This window comes from Anopheles cruzii, chromosome 3, assembly GCF_943734635.1.
Source record: "Anopheles cruzii chromosome 3, idAnoCruzAS_RS32_06, whole genome shotgun sequence".
NCBI classification, from domain to species: domain Eukaryota; kingdom Metazoa; phylum Arthropoda; class Insecta; order Diptera; family Culicidae; genus Anopheles; species Anopheles cruzii.
Window position 1 is genome coordinate 6,461,885 of NC_069145.1, and position 20,078 is coordinate 6,481,962.

The window sequence follows — 20,078 nt, forward strand, 5'->3', positions numbered from 1 at the left end:
CCTGTCATCAATCGGGCCCAGCTTGTGGACGACGTTGCAAACTTGGCCCGGGCAGGAGAAATCTCCTATGACGTTGCACTGTCGCTGATGCAGTATCTGGAGCGTGAAACCGAATACATACCCTGGAGCACGGCGTACAACGCACTGCTGCACCTGGATCGCATGTACTCGGGACAAGAAGGGTACTCAAGATTTGAAACATTCGTACGCACCATAACAGGTTGTATGTACGAAAACGTACGTTTAGTCGGCCCTAATGACCACATTTCTCGTCTGCATCGTGGCAACACCGTGTACCTTGCCTGCTACTCCGGAGTGCAGGCCTGCCTGGGCGATGCCACAACGCAGATCCAAGCTACCATCGAAAACCCTTCGTTCAAAGTTCCCGAAGAGGCACAAGCGGCGGTGTTCTGTGCCCTTCACAAGCATCGGCTACCCGTAGAGCCGGACTACCAAATGACATGGTTTGAGAATCAATTTTCAACCCAGGACAGTTCCGAGCTGGATGTAGAACTGATTAACCGCTACCTGACCAGTGTCGGTTGTTCACGAAACGAAACCATTCTGGAGTACTTCCTCTCGCTCACGAACTTCAATTATCCGGGGCTTCCAATAACGGCAGCCATGAAAAATCAAATTTTTGTCGGCCTTGCTAACGGTGGACCCACCGCCCGTATGGCTGCGTTGCGGTATTTGAATGAGCATTTCTCCACCGTTACGTATTTACTACCCAACGTGGGGCCCATCTTCACCGAACTGGGCAATCGCATCAATGTCCAATCGGAACGTGATCTGGTAAGTAGATGACCCTATCGTCTCCATACGGCTGTGCTGATTATCGATTTCTTCGGTACAGCTTCAAGAAATCGTAACAAAGTACGGACACACCTTGGCTGCTGCAGCGAAAGACGCCGCTGATCAAGCTCTCGTGCAGGCGTACCAAAACATTCGCTGGATGCAAAAGTACGCTCCCACCGTGACCACTTGGTTAACTGACGCAATGTACGAGGGAACTACTACGCCGAAACCACAGGGTGGCGGTGCCGGTCGCACATGGAGTACCCATGCTCTAGTGGCGACTGGACTAGTTTTGATCGTTGTGAATACGTTGGCATAAGTTTGCCTAAATTAAGAAGCACTGGTAACGTTCACTGGAGTGACCACCTTTGGGTGAGTTCGTTCCGTTTATTGTAGTCATCATCCACTATAGAAAGTAATTGGTGCTCCAATAAAGCAATAGTAAGCAACCGTTACGGTTGCTGGATAGCGACCGCGATCACGTTCTTGATCCAGTAGTAGTACTCGCTCATCCGTTGATACACATCGTAAGCCTGCACATAGTCTTTTTCCTCGCTATCGCCACCTCGGACCACAGACGTCCTACTAGCACCAAACAAGCCCACCAGGTACGGTACAACCTTTCTTTCTTCGTTCTTGGCGCCGAGTACTGCTTGCCCAAAGTGGCTTATCAGTGCACTTCCGGCGTCGAAATTCAGTTGCCTATAGCCCTGGTAGAACATCTTGTCCTGCTGTACGCACAACTGCATGGAAGTCATGTTCGCTGAGAACTTCCGCTGACATTCGTGGGTAAACATTGGAAAGCGGAACTGGTTGGTAAACTCTGCACTCCCGTACACTTCCTCCAGCCGCAACGGAGTGTGGCTGTGGTCGTTCCACAAACAAGCGGGGATGGTTGCATTGTCGATCGCGAGCGGTCTCTGCAGCTTGAGTAGCACCAGGTTGTAGTGCGTGGGTTCGTCCGTGTACTCGGGATGGACGAAGGCACTCTGGACGGGGACGGGGACGTACTGGAAACTGAAATTACCCGCTACAACGGTGACATTTTCCTTGGTCAACCGTCGGTGGCACCCGGCCGTCGTGATGACAAACTGTTTGGCCACTATCGTACCATTACAAGAGCCATTGTTACCGTCGTAAATGCGGACCTGTAGAGCGTAGGGTAACGTGAAGATCGCTTTGCGAAAGAAATGTGTCTCATTCACTACTCACGGCATATGGAAAGCTGGCGTCACCTCTTCCAAAGCGGGACTTATTTTGTCTGAATTCATGGTACAGGTTCGAGCAGTCCTGAAGCTCGTCGAGCGTCTGTGAAAGTACTGCCCGTTGACTTTCGTCGCGCAGCAGATTCTCGTCGGAACAGCACACTACCATACCGATTTGGTTGCCGGGTGAACAGTTCGGCGAAGGCATTACAACCTTGCCCTCCTGAGCTTCCCTATCGCGCACGGGGCATTGCTTCACGGAAACGCAAGTACCATTTACACCATTCTCATCTTGACACCGATCGCCATAATAGCCGGTTAGGTCCTCGTACCGAACTGTGTGGCGTATGCAAATGACAATTTAACAATCGGACATAGGGCAGAGGATCATCAGTCTAGAAAACCGAAAGCTTACCTTTCGAAGCAAAGATCACACTGTCGATCCACTGCACGTACGGTGCGATATGCGTGAAAACGGTAGGCCAATTGAAGCCACAGTTTTCACCCTGGCTGTTGATGGCAAAGATGTACTCGTAGAACCGATCGTACGTGTACAGGGACCGAGACATCGCCGATCCGATGCTATTGTGACAGGTGCCGGGGGCTAGGGCCGTGGGAAACCCGGCACAAATCCTGTGTAGTCCCACCTTGCTGGGGCACTCCTTGTACAAATCGGCCATGCCGTACCATTGTTTGGTCCTGCGATCTATTTCGATTGTTTCATTGAACGGGGTGTAGCCGTTGGTTTGGAACTCTTCAACCGGAAACTTGTCATGGGTCCAGATGCAGGCGGGCATGAATTTTGGAGTTAAACTAAACGAAAAAAAAAACAACAGAAGGACTTACGAATGCTACCCAAATCCGCCGCAATCTACTTACTCATGAACAGGTTTCACCAATTCCAGCAAAGCGATGTCGTTTGCCAATGTCCCCGAATCGAACTCGGGGTGATAGTGCACCTTGCTGGCGCGAACCCGAGTGATGCCCTCGTTCAGCGAAGGATAAGCATAAATTTGACCCATCTCCACCTCGAACGTTTGTCTAAATTATAGAAAGCGATCCTCAATCGGTATCCACTTTCCGTTCATCAAGCAACAACTTACCCCTTGGGATGTTTCAAACAGTTTGCTGCTGTTAGGATAAACTTAGGTCCGATCAGGGAACCGTAGCAGTGGCGTTTGGACGTTTTCTGCGTCCCACTGGGAACGATACGCACTTTGTACATATCCAGAATCGTGCTGGAGAACCGTCCCTTTGAGTACTGCACACTCTGATAGTTATCTGACCGGGAAACCATCGAATCTTCGTATTCGCGCCACTGGTTATACTTTGAAACACATTCTTATGAAAGGAAAACAGATGGTAACGTTTACGCTGAGCTCAGTAGGCGACATTTCATTCTCCTCGTTTAAATACTCACCACTAGTGGATATCTTGTTTTTAGTTACTCTACCCAACCAGTCGAGATATTTCGAGACCGGAACCGATAGGCCTGTCTCGTCCTGACCAAAGCTGAGCACGAATGGATGCATACGGTAGTCAGAAATAGCACGCGTTTGAACAATCGAATTACTCTTTAGCAGCTCATCCAGACATTTTTTGCGATTTTGAAACGTGCACTTTGTTTCCTCCATAGTCAAGGTACCGTTCGGGCTGGCAAAGATGTGTTGAAGCTTTTCGAAGCCATGCTCGAATGGAACATCCCAGAAGCAGGCCGGGACAGCTAGGCTGTTGCATCTGAAGGGATGCAAAGATATGTCGTTGAAAGAGTTTGCTTGACGATGGCCTTTTTGATCCTTCACTTACTCGATCGAGGAGTTTAGCCGAAGCAGTGTTACGTTGATGTCCGGGTTTGAAAACGCTTCTGCCACCTCGATTGCGGCCAAGGTATCGTTCGTGAGCTTAACAACGGGCGGATCGTTCTCGTCGACACATTCCGTTTTCGTTAGAACATGATTCTCGTCGACAATGATCCCGACGCAGCCTGTCTCTCCGGTTTGAACTCTCACTGTGTGGCTGTATGTTTTGTCCACATATCGGTCGGCAAAGATAGAACTTGCCAGCGCATAACCTCCGTACGGGTAAATGGTGAATGGACAGTCTAGAAAGAGAATATTAGGTTTAAGTATAGTGCAATAATTGCAATAGGAAACTCGTATTATTAACTGCGGCTTTTAATGGGATTCCCTAAGGTTCCCTATTGTTTCCCAACTGAGTAACACATAAGAACTATTGCACAACACGGCTTCGCTTGTACATAATATGCAAATGCCTGTATGAGACACAAGATTTAAACACTGATTAGTTCTCTTGATCTAACAGGGAGTTGAGAACGCCCATCGGGAGCAGCGGAGTAAAATATTTTCTTCTTCTTACCACGAACACTCCGTTCCTCATTCGGCATCAACGGGTCCGCGACGTCCAGCAAGGGGGTTCGGTGGGGAAAAAGGCTTGCACTACCTGTTAAATGTAAGTCATTGAAAACTGGTGATTCACTAGCCGCGAGTCTAGCCACGACTTCTAACCTGCGTCAAAACAACAGCTGATCACGAGTGCCAGGAATCCTACCACTTCGGAGCGATACGTAGCCATCGCGAACCACGGCAAGCTGATCGCTTCAATAACTTTTCACACGCGCTGCCCACTGGCTAGCCGATGATCGGTCGGCTTGTCGATCCGTACTGTGGTGAATTCCGCGCTCGGCAGTTTCTTTTACCAAATGATGCAGGCGAGATTCAGCGATCACGGTGCGTTGGGAAATTCCCACCTCTCAGGCTTCATCGGTGTGCGACTCTGATAGCACCGACACTATATGCAAACCACTCACTACCACGGCCAAGTTCCCGGCAAAGGCCAAGATCAAGAGCGCGAGAGCAACAGACAATGATCATTGATAACCAGATCATGAACTCTGTGTGAGATGTGAGCCGAGCATTGGTGCAGCTCATGTTAAAGCCTGACCACAAAAACCAGTTTGGGATCTTACATCGCTAGTGCGGCGTTGTGGAGTGAATAAATGGATGAAAGCTTTTCGGATTGGACCAACCCACCAGGGATCGGTACCCGCGTGGGATGTGACAAACGCAAATTTCGGGAATCCCCTTCAACAAGGAAAAGCCCACAAAGTAAAACAACGACCTGTTTCAGTGTGCCTTTTCATAAGCCGAGTGTAACCGAAAGAAGAAAATACATAACGCATACGCAAAGACCGGTGATCGTGCCCCGAGACCAGTTAGACATTTTCCTGCGACATCATGTAGAGCTGACTTTTGATCCACGCATAGTACTCGCTAACCCGCGTGTAAACGGCCGGCTTGTTCTGAGCGCACTGGGCCCCTTTGCTGTATATTCCGACCACGTACGTTACCGGCCTCCAGTCGGAGCTCATGTACACGGTACTGAACATTCCCGTGCCGGACTCGGCGCACGCCGAGGGTGCCTCGTCACACGAGTGGACGTCCGTGTCCGGGAGGACGCAGGTCTCGGTTAGCGTGAGGTTACGGTAGTATTTCAACCGACAGCCCACGTAGTACAACGGATTGACAACATTAACGGTGACTTCGTCCGCGGTGGCACTATATCCCGTCGAGATTAGCTTCGTCGGCATGCGGTCGCTGTCGGGCCACAGGCAGGCCGGCACGCTGTACTCCGTCACTAGAATCGGTACATCGACGCGGATGATAGCTATGTTGTAGTAGCTGGACGAATGATCAAACAACGGATGAACTGAGGTCGCCACAATGTTCCGCACCTGCACTACTCCATCGTCCGATCCGGTGACCCCAACTTTGATGGTACTTTTGTGTGGCTTGATTCTGTGGAACAATAATTGTTTCGATGTTAAGTGGTCCCTAGTTTGTCGCCTACTAGCAAACGGTACTTACTGCAGCACGCACTGGGCCGCCGTTAGGACAAAATGTTGAGCAACGAGAGTTCCGGTGCACACCACTTTATGATCTTCGTTTTGGATCAGGGCAAGCTGCGCGTGTAGCTGCTGTTCCTTTGTGGTCCTGCGGTACGCCTCGTGCAGTTCGTGGCAGTGCTCGATTTCTTTGACGATGACCTCCAGGTTGTGGCGGTTGCTCTCCGATTTCAGCATATTCTCGGTTGTGCAACAGTGGAGCATATCGCCTTGTTCGAACCCGCACTGCTCGATCGAGGTCACATTGCGTGTCTTGTTCTTCAGGCCCGCCAAAAACTGAGGGCACGACTCGAGCCGCAAGCAGACGCCGTCCTTATCATCCTTCGTGATACACTTTTCACCCAGGCCGCGGTTGGGGATGGAAAACAAGATTCGATCGCTGGCAATCACCTCCCTAATCCAGCCGGTGTAGCTGGCCACGGGCACCACTTGGTGCTGCTCGTCACAAAACAGCCCCACCAGCATCGGGTGCATTGAGTACCGATCCAAGTCTCGGATCTGCAAGATGCTGTCCGATGGTTTCTGAAATTGTCGGACCAAAGGAGGACGAGGACGTATTATCGTCGACCAAACATAGCTCACTATGCAAATTAAGTATTGGCCAGCGGCGAACGATAAATCTTACCCGTTGACACCACTGCGTGAACGTTTTTTCCAAACAGACGGCTTGCGTTGACGCCGAGCAAACAGTGGTGTTTTGAATCATCTTATTCAACGTGGCATCTAATGGATGTTGGAAAAGCAAACAATAGGGTAAACAAAAATCGCCAAAATAACCCAACGGTCCATAACCAAAACCATATGCACGATTCTTGCAGTTACGACCTTACCGTAAGCGATTTCCTGAACTTTGGCATACGAAACGAGACCGTTTTTCGGCCACAGACAGGCAGCGGTGTTGTCGTACGGTAGACTAGAATTGTAAATGGTCAGATTAACGGCCGAGAATGGCGCCAACGGTTTGAGTCACTACCTACCTAGTGCTACCATTGATGCGCAGCAAAATTGGCGCTTTGTCGGCGCTCACGTGAAGCTCCTTGTAGTTGGGATAAACCAGTCGTTCGACCACGGAAACGTTAAAACTGGACACGAGGCGCACCTTTGACAGCTTCCAATCGTCCGGTACGCAGCCGGCGGTCGTGAGAATGTAGTACTCGTTGACCAGCACCCCGAGACAAATGGTGCCATTCTTAGTAATCTGCGCCACGTGACAGTAGTCCGAGTAGACGGATCGCAAGTAGCTGAAGGGGCATTCTGAGTTAAAAAGAAAAAGAGTTTAAGGATCTACTCAGTCCGCCATCATTCCGCCATCATGCTTACCATCAATTTCGATGTGCTCGTATGTCATGAAGTGATTGCGAAAATCGTGCAACATCGATCGACCGTCATATTCCTGGTGATCAACTAATCGCGGCGAGGTGGACAGAAAAGTTCTTTTCTAACGGTTGCGCATACACAATATTGAACGATAATCCTTAATACTTACGCCTCGCAGCGGCGGCTACGAATAGTAAACCAAATTGTAATACCGTCAACCGATTCATGTTCCTCCGACTGTGGCTCGTGCGTGTTAAAGGTGTTAAGGTAACGTGTTTCTCTGCCGGCCGTTCGCGTAAGACTGAAAACAGGAACCACTTTTGAGCGGGTTGATACCTCCCGTCGGGGCCAGTGGAACCAACATTCGCGGTAACGATGCTGCGTTTCAATCTAGTCATTCTGCCCACGTTCAGCTTTTGATTTCTTCTGTGAATCCCGGACAGTTTTTTTTTTGTTTTCGTCGAGTGATCCGCGGCGATCACACGGACACAGGAGGAGCTGTGAAACCTGAAACCTGAAACCTGAGCCTTGGAAACTTGTAATCGTTAGCCATTTTAAGGTTAACTACTCCTGAAAATAGTAAAAAATAATGAAATATTTAAAGCAATATTGACATCATGCGGTAAGCCATTCAAACCGTTAATCCGAATACAGATGACTAAAACATTCAAACAATTTAATTTAAGACTGCCTAGAATAGCGGCATTTTCAGATAGTTCAAACCAAGCAATGTTCCACTACGACTGTTGACATACTATTCAAATATATCTTAGTATCCTGTTACTCCGATTTCCGATTCCTTCCGATTCCTTTTCACAGCAACCTAAGATTACTGTAAAAACAGGCCAAGCCAACAAATTTTGTTGCGTGGGCCAGGTTCATTAAAATACCATTAATCATGTACAAGAACTTATTGGAATTCCTTTAACGCACTTGGCGCAGCCCAAAAATCTATCGGCATAACCTGTTATTACGTTAGTCTTATTGCAACTCAATGTGGCGCGTTGCGCGCGTACCACACACGCAGCGCCGCCCGCGTAATGGTGGAACACAATCCGCGCACACAGTCACGCGCTTAGAAACGCGTATTTAATATTGAACCGGCTTCTTTTTTCGTCCCATCGACCTTGGCGCCGGCATGGGCCGTCCGATCAGTGTGTGTGTGTGGTTCGCAAATACACACAAACAGACCGCGCAAAGGGTGAGCAGCGTGCGTTGTGTTCGACTCCCGCGTTGATTTAGTCTTATCAGTTGCGCGCAGCACATTTCGCGATTGAGCAGCCGTTGTCGCTAGCGTCACCGGACCGCGCATTAGTTGAAAAGTGACAGTCCTGGCCAGCGGTTGTGCCTTCCGCAATTCGTGTACCTCCCATACAGTGTGTCCCAGTGTAAGATGTATGCTCAAAACGGTTCCGAAGGTGGCGGTCCGACGGAGAACGTGCGTGCGGTCGACTTTCGCTCCGATACCGTCAGCGTGCCAACACCGAGCATGCGCCGAGCCATCTTCGAGGCAACCGTCGGAGACGACGTCTACGGCGAAGATCCAACCGTGCGGAAGCTGGAGCAACGATCGGCCGCCCTGTTCGGCAAGGAGGCCGCCCTATTTGTTCCCTCCGGCACAATGGCTAATCTGCTGGCAAGTACGTAGAGACATTACGGCTGATTATGGCCAATGATTGCAGAAAATGAACCGCAGGATGTTTGCTTTACTATCTTGCGTTCCGTTTCTTAAGCCGTCAGTATGTTTTCATTGCCATTTACTCTATAAACCAAACATTACGTACATGGAGGAACTCTTTAAACAATGGCTTCCCACGGCAATCACTATCTTCCAATTGCTATCAATTAATGTTGATAAATCATCGGCGCTGATGGAGTGTTAGTAAAGGGCATTTTCCTGTCGTGGCATGAAGATGTGATCGCTGAAATCAGAAACGTAACGGCCACGGGTCAAACTCAGCAAATTTACATATCCAAGTCCAAACCACAAAATCAATTTATTTTCTTTCCCCCTTCGTGTTTCTGTTCGCTCCATTAGTAATGGTCCACTGTTCGCGCCGCGGAACCGAAGCCATCGTCGGCGATCTTGCGCACGGGTTTCTCTACGAGCAAGGAGGCGCGTCCCAGTTTGCCGGAGTGCTGCTAAGCACCATCCGCAACAATCCGGACGGGACGTTCTGCTTAAACGAGGTGTCGAAGAAATTTCGTGGCTACGACGTCCACGAACCTAATACCGTGCTCGTGATGGTTGAAAACACGCACAACATTTGTGGCGGTAAGGTCGTCCCGCTCGAGTGGCTCGAGAAGCTGTCGAAAATTTGCGCGGAAAAGGGCGCCAAAGTGCACATGGATGGCGCTCGCGTTTTCAACGCGGCCGCGTATATGGATGTACCCGTGTCGCGTATCGTGCGAGACGTCGATTCGGTGTGCTACTGCTTGAGCAAGGGCTTGGCGTGTCCGGTCGGTTCGGTGCTTTTGGGCACAGCAGAGTTTATTAAGGAGTATGTACCCAAGGACATTGAAAGCCACGTATGGTCGTATTTCACATTCGCACATTTTGTTCCATCTTCCGCCATTCTAGGGCACACCGTTTGCGGAAGGCACTGGGCGGTGGTATGCGGCAGGTTGGATTCTTGGCCGCAGCCGGACTCTGCGCATTGGACGAGATCGTTCCGAAGCTGAAAGATGATCACGCACGCACCAGACGCGTGGCGGAAGCAATCGATCAATTGAGAAGCCCAATTTTCAAAGTAGATTTGGCCAATCTGCACACCAACATTCTGCTGATTCAGATCCTCAACAAGCAAATACACTCGAGCGACCTGTCGCACCGGCTGGCCACAGTCCATCCGGAAGAAATTGCGGCTGGCGTTGTCGATTCGCAGGGCAACGGAATAGCGGTGAAGCTGAGCGCCCGTGATTGGGCATTTGCCCGCATCGTGTTATACACCAATATTACCGACGAGGAGGTTGAGCTAGCTATAAAGAAAATTCAATATGTGTTCAAGGAATATGAAAAAAACGTGTAAGGCCATTCTGGAGCGAGTAGCGCAAAGCAACTTCGCTGTTGTTTAGAAATAAAACCATATTTCTGTGGCGACCACACTAGCAGCAGGAACAACAGGTTCATTGTTCAACAGGTTGAACAGTTACTCATTTCAAACACAAACAAAACCTGAAACTGCGTTAAAGTTACGCTAATCTCGAAAGAAACGTAATCATAGAACGTGTTGAGAGATTAGCGGGAAACGGTAAGCCAAACGGAAGTGTAGAAAATCATCATTACATTATTAAACAAATTCTTTCAGATTGTTTGAATGCTTCTTTTTAATCAATGTATATAACCTACATATACCTTGATACAATATTTAATGATGCAAAATGAAGTTTGCGTAATTTAATTATGATGAAAAGGCAGACAAAAACCAGGATATTGACGTTATCGGTCCTTGTTGTATATTGGCAATGGCGTGGGACAATCGTTTACGATGTTTGTCTTCAATTATCGTACGCTTCCTCAGACAGTTGTATGCCGAATGTGAAACGGTTTGTTACATACTTCGCATTTAAATGGCTTGTTGCCGAAGTAACAGGGACACTAGTAACTCTAGGTTTTGTTGTGTATTTTCATATGGTGCCATCGGTTGGATGTAGTTCTGAATGCTTTACCACATACATCACACTTGAAAGGCTTTTCGCCAGTGTGAGAGCGCATATGAATCTTCAGTTTGAATAAGTGCGCGAATCCAGCGGTACAGTGTGTGCACTTATGTTCCTTGACCTCATTGTGCACATTCAAATGCAGTTTCAGATGTTGCGGCGAACGGTATCCTTTGGAACAGACGTCGCACTTAAAAGGCTTTTCACCGGTGTGAGTGCGGATATGAATCTGAAGGCTGTCTGATCGCGCGAAGCTGGCTGGACAATGGGGGCATTGATGTTGATCCTTGCTGTGAATTTTATAATGGCCTGCCAGAATGCTTGACGTGTGGAACGCTTTGTTACACAATTTACACTGGTAGGGTTTTTCGCCAGTGTGAGTGCGGATATGATTCTCCAGAAGGAATCTGTTCGAGAATTGGGAGGGACAGTGGGGACACAGAAGATGTAGGTCCTTGTTGTGAATTAGCGCATGGTTCCGAAGGGTGCCGGCTGCAAAAAACGCTTTGCCACATACGCCACACTTGAAAGGCTTTTCACCGGTGTGACTGCGTATATGAGCCACTAGTCTCGATGGGTAGTCGAATTGAGCCGGACAGTGAAGGCACTGGTGTTTTTTCACACCATTCATATTTCTAATGGCTTTCGGGTCGCTCTTTGCAGACTCTGAAGACTCGGTGTCTGAAGTATCACTTTGAAAACTCTGGTGCTCATTCGACGACAACGGGTGCTGCTGTTCTGCTATCGAGACAAATGCATTATCAGTATGTCCTGACTGTTCGATCGAATCATCATCGGATGGTTCTTCCAGTTTGCATTCCAACAGAGCTTCCTCCGATGGTTCCTCTGTTTCAAACAAGTCGTCCAATTGTCCGTTCAACGGCAACGGGTGCTGCTGTTCTTCTACCGATACAGATGGATTACCAACATATCCTGACTGTTCGATCGAATCATCATCGGATGGTTCTTCCAGTTTGCATTCTAACGCGTTGGACGCTCGGTCCAACGATTGTTCCTCGGTTTCAAATAAATCGTCCTGTGGATAATTATCGTATAGCCAGTCTTTCTGTTGCAAATTCTCTTGAGCACCTTCGATTGGATGCATATAATCGTCAGAATGGTCTGCGTCGGTTTCAGTTTTGATCAAATTAGTTAGATCCGGTGCATCTATAAGTCGGTTGACCATCTCAACGTTCGTTCTGCATCGCCAGTGGAACATTTGAAAATCATTCAGACGCGATTTACAGGTTTTACACAAATACGATGGATGTTCTGCTAACGGCAGCATCTGAAAAATGGTTATTAAAATACCATTATCGTTATTGCTCGTAGCCGAGAGCCAAGAGAGCCACACTACCTGAACGTTGGTATATTCGAAGATTTTTTTCAAGAGATTTCCACCCAAGCCGCGGGAAGTCAGCGGCTCCACAGTATCTTTCGATAGGCACATTCGACATATGCGCGGAATCCTGGAAACAAATGTACTGTTACAGCTATTTATTCCTGTTTAACAACATCTTACTCGGCGTCTAATGCTTCGTTGTGAGGCACTGAATTGTCCATTTTGGCTTCAGGCGTTTATTGCAAAGAAAAGTGAATCCGTTCACTTTGTGATTGTTAACAAAACACAACAAACGATTCCTTGAAGACCAACTGACAGATCCAAAACAAGGGAACCCACGATTGGAGGCACTCAGTTTGATCGTTTGAAAAATAATGTTTTGAACCAAAAACTTTCGCATTCAACAATAAAAGGAAAACACGTGTGAGTCCACCCGGCGTTGAACCAGTTCCAGGCGATCGGCAACATGTTCCGTTTCGATTAGAATTTCCATCATAGCAATTTCTCCGTCGAAGTCATGGAAACAGGGTGTTCCAAAGCACTTTCAGAAACGCTGAGATGACAGTCAGTATTGAACCAGGCGCTGTAAACGCACTCGGAGCAGGCGCATCCAAACCTGACAGAAGCCGTCAGTCAAAACAGTACGGTTTTTTTCGGTGACGCGACGGTCGGTGGTGCAGAAACACAAATATCGTTCAAAAGTAAGTTTTTCCCCATTTAAAACTTCGTGACTGAGATATATTTAGTGAATTAATCAAGTAGTGCATCTTCTGAATATCGTAGGAACCATTGTTTAGCTAGAATGCTCCCGGGAATGGCAGCATTTCCTTTCGCTTCCGCCCGTATGTGATAAGCGCCATTTTTGTTTTCTTTGCCTGCGGCAGGTGCGGCTGCGGTCCTGAAGTGTTCCTTCTTGCGGCGGAGTGAAACCAAATAAAAAATGACGATCGATTCCGACACGGGGCCACCGCTGGAGCGGACACAGGAGAAGGTACGATGTTTTTTCGACGTCAGCCTTGGCGGGCTGCCAGCCGGTCGCATCGTGTTCGAACTGTTCCCATCGATCGCTCCGAAGACGTGCGACAACTTTCGGGCCCTGTGTACCGGCGAGAAAGGAATCGGGCAGAAAACGAGCAAACCGCTGCACTATAAGGTAAGCTGTGGAGGGAACACCCCAACCCACTTCCGGAACCGTGATGCGCCTGACTGACCCGGTACGTTCTTTGCAAACAGGGCATTATATTTCATCGCGTAGTGAAAGACTTTATGATTCAGTCGGGTGATTTTTCCAACGGCAACGGAACGGGCGGTGAATCTATTTACGGTGGAACTTTCAACGGTAAGCCGGTTGAGCGACGGAACAGTCCTACTCGGGCCAATACTCATTGCACTACATTGCCCTTGCCGTCCACAGATGAAAGCTTCACCCTTAAGCACGACAAAGCATTTTTGCTCTCGATGGCAAACCGTGGCAAGGACACCAACGGTTCGCAGTTTTTCATGTAAGTGACCGTGTTCTGCGCTTAAGGCTTAGCAGAGAATATGCAGCCGCCTTTTTCGGTACTGTGATCCCACGAAGGGAGCCGTAAGCTCCCTTTCGGTGCGATTTAATTAATTTCACTGATAAGCTTTTCTTCCAGCGCATGTGTAACCAGATAGTGGATAGCACTCTCACGGTGCATTTATCGCTTTTGTACCCGTTGTATTTATTACGTTTAGTGGCGAATTGTTTAATGGCGTCCCATAGATCTCGGGAATGCGGGATTGCAATCATGGATATCGGAGATCACCGATCACGGATTTTCCCTCATCCCTCAACCGTTTCAGTTGGCAGACAAATGTACCCACACATGCCAAGGTGTTTTGAGTAAATTCTTGGCCAAGTAGACCGATGGCCAATCAGACGCGGTGCCAGCAGCAGGTCGCCAAGGACCACAGTTTGTACCCAGGGGGTACAAACAAGCGATCCCGAGAAGACACACATGAATGAGTTTCGAATTGTGCCCTGCCCGACCAAAACCCGCTCTGCCACGAATCATCCACGCTCTTCCCAAGCAGTCCATTTGCCAATCTATTGTTCTTTCTGTGTTTTTTCTTTCTCTATTGTAGTACAACGCAACCTGCACCTCATCTTGACAAGTGAGTAGTAGCTGGCCGTGGCCCGAGGGGCCGAGCAAACAAGGGTCAAGTTAATTTTCCTGCCTTCTCTTTCACAGTGTACACGTTGTTTTTGGTCACGTTGTATCTGGCCAGGACCTAGTGCGCCAACTTGAGCAACTACCGGTCGATCGCAACTCGCGTCCACTGCAGGATGCGGTCGTTTCCAACTGTGGAGAGTTGATTCGCCAGGTGAAAGGTACGTTTCAGGGGGTCACATGAGCCCTCTTTTTTTCAAATGACCAACATTTCGTGCATCTTTTTGCAGAAAAGAAAGAAAAAAAGAAGAAAAAGGCAACGGCATCGAGTGACGAATCGGTCGACGAGTCCAGTAAGAAGCGCAAGAAGGACAAAAAGAAGAAACGCGAACGGGAATCCTCGCCCCGGGCGGCAAGGAAAAAGTAAGACCATCGCCCAAACGTGTTCCACCCTGTTCCAGGTGGTCAATAATCGTCCGTTTCGTATCCCAGCGACATAGACTCGGTCGAGGAGGGCGAACTGGAGGATGACGTTCATCCGATGGCAACGGTGACAAAGATAAACCCGGACGAAATTCCCGAAGTTTCTAACAAGTATCTGATGCGTGGCGACGGTAGGCGTCCGACCGGCGAGGACTACGCTGATCGCAAGCGGGACGGCGATCAGAGGGGTGCTCGAGATCAAAAAGGTTTCGGTTGGTCCAAAAAGCGGGTGCCACTGTCACGAAGCGGACGCATCATCAAGGGAAGAGGGAATTTTGTAAGAATTTTGTATGTTACTTGCATCCGGAGCGAACGATAACGCCTCGATTACTTCTTCTTCCGCCAGCGCTATCGTACGCCATCGCGGTCACGCAGCCGTTCTCGGAGCCAGACACCGATCCACTGGCGGGCGGCCCAGAAGCGCACCATCAAGATGACCGATCTGGAGAAGCTGGAAGAGGAAAAGCGGCAGCGTGAGGTGGAAATCAAGCGCCGCGAAGCGGAACGCAAAAAGCGCCACGAAGAGCTGGCCAAGGGTGCGTCCAAAAAATCGTTCTTCGAACTCAACCAAGAGCCAGTCTCTACGGGAGCGCCACTGACAGTCCAAAGCGAATCGCCGAACGGTGAAGGTAACGGGACGCGCCCAGAGCGAGCCAAGTCCGATGGGTCGGTCGATATGAATGCGCTGGACTACGAGCATCAGCCGGCCGAACAGTCGGAGGACACGGACGGGGAGGATCAGGCCCAGACGGCAAGCAACAGGAAGAGCGAGACGCTCGCCAAGGCACTCGGTGTGGAGCCAAAGAAGAAGGCAAACGATTCAGTCCCAGGTGGTGACGATCGACGACGTCCGGCGGAGGACGGACGGAATCGCAATCACTCTCGGAGCCGTTCGCGTGAGCGAAGACGGGCACCGGATGAACATCGGGGACGATCGCCGGTGCACTATCGTGGTGGAAACCGCCGTCCACCGTTCGCTGGTGGTGGCCAGCACTTCAATCGGTTCAATCCTCAACGCCGGTTCAGTGGCGGCGGTGGTGGCGGAGGGGGTGGTTTCGTTGGGGGATCGTACTATTCGCGGCCGGCTCGTCCGCGTTTCGGAGGCAATGAGCGACAGGATCGCGATCGGCGTCGATCCAGAAGCCGTGACGAAAAACGTTCACGCCGAGATCGTTCGAACAGTCGCTCCCGGAGCCCGGATCGGCGTCATCGCCGGCGGCACAGTAGCGATTCGCAAAGTTCCGCCTCACCCGATCGTTCGCGGCGTCAGCGTTCCGAGTCGCCGAAGGATGCGCGCGCTTCACGGCCCGCACGTGCGTCCCACGAGAGAGGTGGCCACGGGAAGGGCTTCAATGGGAAGGAAAAGGAGGGCGTGAAGAAAGAGAAAAGCCCGGGCTCGGTGGCAACCGCGATCGTGGCCGCGGCCACCGCTGCCGTAGAGGCGGCTTCCCAAGCGGTGGCGGTCAGCGTGAAGAAGGAGTGCAGCAGCATCTCGGAGGAGGAAAAATCGCGGCTGCAGAAGGAGAAAATGCTGAAGCGTGCCGAAACGTTGCTGCTGCTCAAGAGCCATATGGAGAAGGAGATCGAAGAGCAACAGCGCAAGGCACGCGAAAAGCAGGAGCACCGTGTGAAGATTGAACGCGGTGACGATGGGCCGCTCGATGTGGTCATGGATTTGGCGCAGCTGAAGCAACTCAAGAAGGAAACGCTCGAAAAACTCGAAGCACAGGAGGCCGCCCAGCGCATTCTGCAGACCGTCGTTACGAATGTCGGTGCGGTGGCTTCCGCCAGTGGCCATAAGAAGAAGTCGAAAGCAAGCGGAAAGCGTCGCTCGTCCAGCACGTCCTCTTCGTCCTCGTCCTCGTCATCTGCCTCTTCCTCGAGGGGGTCCTCTTCGAAGAAGGAAAAGAACCGCAAGAAGCGCAAGGAGAAGAAGCGCAAACATCGGCGACATTCGTCGAGCAGCTCGTCCTAGACCGTCGAAGGGTCGATTCCTGGTCAATTCCGTGGTTGTCCGTATACTACCAACGTCTGCACGGTTTTCCTGTGCTGTAATCCTGTGCTATATCTTCTGCCCGTCCACCAGGCAGATGCACCCCCTTGAGTAGTGGTTTGCATTTTCTATCCTAAATTGCTTCAATAAAGTCTCGTGAGCTCGCGCACAACACATGGTGGTAGTGTTTTTATCATCGTAAACCGTTTTATTTTTCAAAAGTTAATACGTACCCTCAAGGACGCACCCTGTGGGCCAGAAAATTGACTCTAGTATTGCCCAATCGAGGATACCTTTAACTGTGCAAACCTTGGGCCAGCCAGCCAACGAGAGAGAGAAACGGGCCGGTGAACGAAAGAATCTGCGAGAGTAAGAGAGCCGTATGAGCGAGAGCGAGTTTAACGAAACACAGTGCGTCTCGCTCACCCTCACGCCCTTGCAGTGGGCCGGTTTGCGCTCTCCTCGAGAGCATAACATAAACACTGAGGGACCCAAAACTCGGATTTCTTCGAGCAAAGCGAGTTTGCGTTCGCCTGTCGGGAAAAGAGCATCATTCATAGTGTTTCGGAAATGCAGACAAGCATCGAAGACAAAAGTGTTAGTTATTAAGGTAGAAGGTTTGTTACCGAACAAAGAACCAACCAGAAATGATCGTTTGAAATTTGGGTTGATAGGCCATTGTTTCGTACGGCGAATCCGAAACGATTGATTTATAGTGCTTTACTCGTGGACATACCTGCTTTCCTAGTGCACAGTTTCTGTAGGTGGAGAAAACTGCACACTTTGAGGAATCGTTCTGCGGTTGAGACGCAATAGCGCGCGAGCGTGATCGTGCGTGTCGTGTTGCCGCTTTCTGTGTCCCGGAATCGTTCCAATTGTCTTGTGTGTTTTCTATTCGGTGGCGCCCATCAGCTATCGAAAAGTGCTGCCTTTTCACCGCTGGCAACAGAACCGGGGTAAGCCGGGGCAAAGTGAAGAAGAACGAAACAAAACGCAAGCCAAACAAGCTGAGCCAAGGGAATTGTTGCGATGGCCTGGTGCGCGCGTTCTTACCAATACGCCAGCGCCAGCGCATCCTGAGGGAAGTAAACAAGCAGCACACAACACACGCACACACATCCGGATGTATAGGCGGATGAAACGATATATTTCTTGTGCCTCGCGACCGCGCGGCGGCCCCGTGGCCGTCAAATCAGCAACACGCGACAGAGAATGTGCACAAAACGCAAATGAAGTACGCAGGACATGCGGACCGCTTTTGCGGAAGCAGGAAAAACGTGAATTTTGCAATCACCAAAGGTCAGTGTATCGAGCTCATTTCCATTGCCTGCGTTGCCGCGGCCGCGCTGCTGATGCCGCTAATCTGTGGCGAACTGGTGTGGAGTGTGCCTTCGTGTTCCGACGTGTTTTTTTTGCCGCGATTCGCGACACCTTCGGTGGCGCCGTTTTGTTTGGCGTCGCAGCGTTCATAGCGCACCACCGGCCGGCACCGGAACGGTGGGGCAGCGGAAAGGCGCGCGCGCTAGCTTGTGACAAAAATACTGTCTCCGCAAGGTGGTTTTTTACTCTCGCGCTCGAAGACACAAACACACACACATACACAAACGACGGACACATCTTTCCGTGCTTTACACGCACTCCTGGATGCGTAACCGCGTAAACCGCGATCCGCGATGAAGCGGTGTGCTTAGGAGCGTGTGTACTAATAAAACCGCAGAACCGCGTTCTTCCGAACCAAGGAATGATACTACTGCCATGGGAAATACTCGGCTCGAAGCCGGTCGATTTAGCGTATTTTACTTTTATTTTTTTTCCCTTTCTGTGATCCATTTTGTTCACAGTCCCCTTAATGAATGGAATCGAAGCATGCGGAGAACCCTCCAACACAGTGGAAATATCGCTTTCCGGTCTTCGTGAATCATCGATAGCAATGAATACCTGATTTCGGGGCGTTCTGTTGAGTGGACACGAATTTTCGCTGTTTGTGTTTCTGCAGCCGAGAGGCGCAATTCACATCATCTGGAGCAATGTTGCGATCGGGGGGGGGCTACTTTAAAAGTGGCATAGCACTTTCTTTTTTTCCCCATTTTCTTGGCCAGCGAAATGTTTGTATTTCGCAGCGAAAAAATTGCAGATGCGGAGCGGTTCTGTGTATGTGTGTGTGTTTGGATTGGTCGTCCTTTTTCGTGGTGACTCGCTCGCTCACGCTTTACTTTCTTCTCTCTGTCCCAATCGCACTCGCATTCTCTCCCTTCCTCTCTCTCACTGTGTGCTCTGGAGCTGTTTGTTTCTTTTCTCTCTCGCGAGTGCGTTTTTTATGTTATCTACTTTTTAACCGGGAGATTCTTGCGCCCTGTCAGAATGGCGGCGCTTGACCATTCGTCGTTAGCGGCCAAGAACCGGTGCTGGCCAGTATAGTTTGCAGGCCGGCGGAAAAGAAAAAGGAAAACTAACATCGATGGTGTGCATGTGTGTGTGTGTGTGAGAGAGAAAGACAGCACTCTGTTAGAAGGTGGTACGTACGAGAAAAGTACGCAAGAAATTGGGGCCGAGGTTGTGGATCTGACCGCGGCCAATTCCGCCCCGGCCTGTGTCCGCGCGTTGAGCGCGCGGAAAGACCGGCTCACGGAGAAGCGCGCACATCGGTGCCAAACCGACGGAGCATAAGGAGTTGGCGAGAGAAAGCATAGGGCCACGGGGTAGAGCATTTATTATCTCTTAACGTGCGTCGCGCGGAGGTTACTTTATTTTTTCGCCGGACTGTCCGGTCTCATTCGAGTGTATCTATCGTTATTTCTAACTCGCCACCCGTTTGTGGGGTGTTCGCACGAGCTGTGTGTGTGTGTGTGTGTGGTTGCGGACCAGATGGTGTGGAAATTTAAATTAATAGAGCTAGTGAGTGTCGCATGCGATGTCGTGTGTGCCGCGTTAAATGGCGCAACTAGCGGCACACCTTCGGAAGCACAAATACACGCACGCCGCCACTATTCGCACACGTACCGCGGGTCACAAACACGCGACCGCGCGAATAAACGCACGCCGGACGCCGCCGTTCGGCGTCGGCGGCGGTCCTAGGCAAGGCAACAAAACATATACACACCACCACCACACCGTGTACACGGACACGTCGTGGTCGTACGCGCGCGCGCCTGCCTGTGTGTGAGTCCGGAGCATAGAGGTTCGTTTCGCACGGCCGCTTGCTTGGACGGACGCGTAGTTTCGC

The 20,078-nt window shown here is 50.2% G+C and overlaps 6 protein-coding genes across 6 annotated transcripts; 3 read left to right on the plus strand and 3 right to left on the minus strand.

Moving 5' to 3' along the window:
- Positions 1-60: 60 nt before the first annotated feature.
- LOC128271544 (glutamyl aminopeptidase-like) lies at positions 61-1,318 on the plus strand. The gene is made up of 2 exons (XM_053009120.1): positions 61-795; positions 857-1,318. The coding sequence occupies exons 1-2, from the start codon at positions 88-90 to the stop codon at positions 1,115-1,117; spliced, it is 969 nt and encodes a 322-aa protein (XP_052865080.1). The 5' UTR covers positions 61-87; the 3' UTR covers positions 1,118-1,318.
- LOC128271543 (uncharacterized) lies at positions 953-4,665 on the minus strand. Its single transcript, XM_053009119.1, has 9 exons — positions 4,529-4,665; positions 4,380-4,463; positions 3,810-4,104; positions 3,424-3,740; positions 3,107-3,344; positions 2,883-3,044; positions 2,419-2,816; positions 2,011-2,339; positions 953-1,946 (listed from the first exon to the last, which is right to left on the minus strand). Exons 1-9 carry the CDS (start codon positions 4,593-4,595, stop codon positions 1,251-1,253), a joined length of 2,586 nt encoding a protein of 861 aa, XP_052865079.1. The 5' UTR covers positions 4,596-4,665; the 3' UTR covers positions 953-1,250.
- A 551-nt stretch (positions 4,666-5,216) lies between these two features.
- On the minus strand, positions 5,217-7,530 carry LOC128272063 (serine protease grass-like). The gene is made up of 7 exons (XM_053009789.1): positions 7,412-7,530; positions 7,246-7,329; positions 6,903-7,179; positions 6,756-6,838; positions 6,551-6,648; positions 5,888-6,447; positions 5,217-5,818 (listed from the first exon to the last, which is right to left on the minus strand). Exons 1-7 carry the CDS (start codon positions 7,467-7,469, stop codon positions 5,236-5,238), a joined length of 1,743 nt encoding a protein of 580 aa, XP_052865749.1. The 5' UTR covers positions 7,470-7,530; the 3' UTR covers positions 5,217-5,235.
- A 914-nt stretch (positions 7,531-8,444) lies between these two features.
- Positions 8,445-10,354, plus strand: LOC128272439 (uncharacterized). The gene is made up of 3 exons (XM_053010249.1): positions 8,445-8,882; positions 9,281-9,743; positions 9,824-10,354. The coding sequence occupies exons 1-3, from the start codon at positions 8,636-8,638 to the stop codon at positions 10,269-10,271; spliced, it is 1,158 nt and encodes a 385-aa protein (XP_052866209.1). The 5' UTR covers positions 8,445-8,635; the 3' UTR covers positions 10,272-10,354.
- Positions 10,355-10,672: 318 nt separating this feature from the next.
- On the minus strand, positions 10,673-12,504 carry LOC128272938 (zinc finger protein OZF-like). The gene is made up of 3 exons (XM_053010827.1): positions 12,425-12,504; positions 12,260-12,371; positions 10,673-12,190 (listed from the first exon to the last, which is right to left on the minus strand). Exons 1-3 carry the CDS (start codon positions 12,463-12,465, stop codon positions 10,850-10,852), a joined length of 1,494 nt encoding a protein of 497 aa, XP_052866787.1. The 5' UTR covers positions 12,466-12,504; the 3' UTR covers positions 10,673-10,849.
- A 400-nt stretch (positions 12,505-12,904) lies between these two features.
- On the plus strand, positions 12,905-16,956 carry LOC128273214 (peptidyl-prolyl cis-trans isomerase G). Its single transcript, XM_053011147.1, has 9 exons — positions 12,905-12,945; positions 13,129-13,397; positions 13,478-13,583; positions 13,659-13,746; positions 14,354-14,383; positions 14,461-14,600; positions 14,670-14,802; positions 14,872-15,139; positions 15,209-16,956. Exons 2-9 carry the CDS (start codon positions 13,185-13,187, stop codon positions 16,835-16,837), a joined length of 2,607 nt encoding a protein of 868 aa, XP_052867107.1. The 5' UTR covers positions 12,905-12,945; positions 13,129-13,184; the 3' UTR covers positions 16,838-16,956.
- Positions 16,957-20,078: the final 3,122 nt, after the last annotated feature.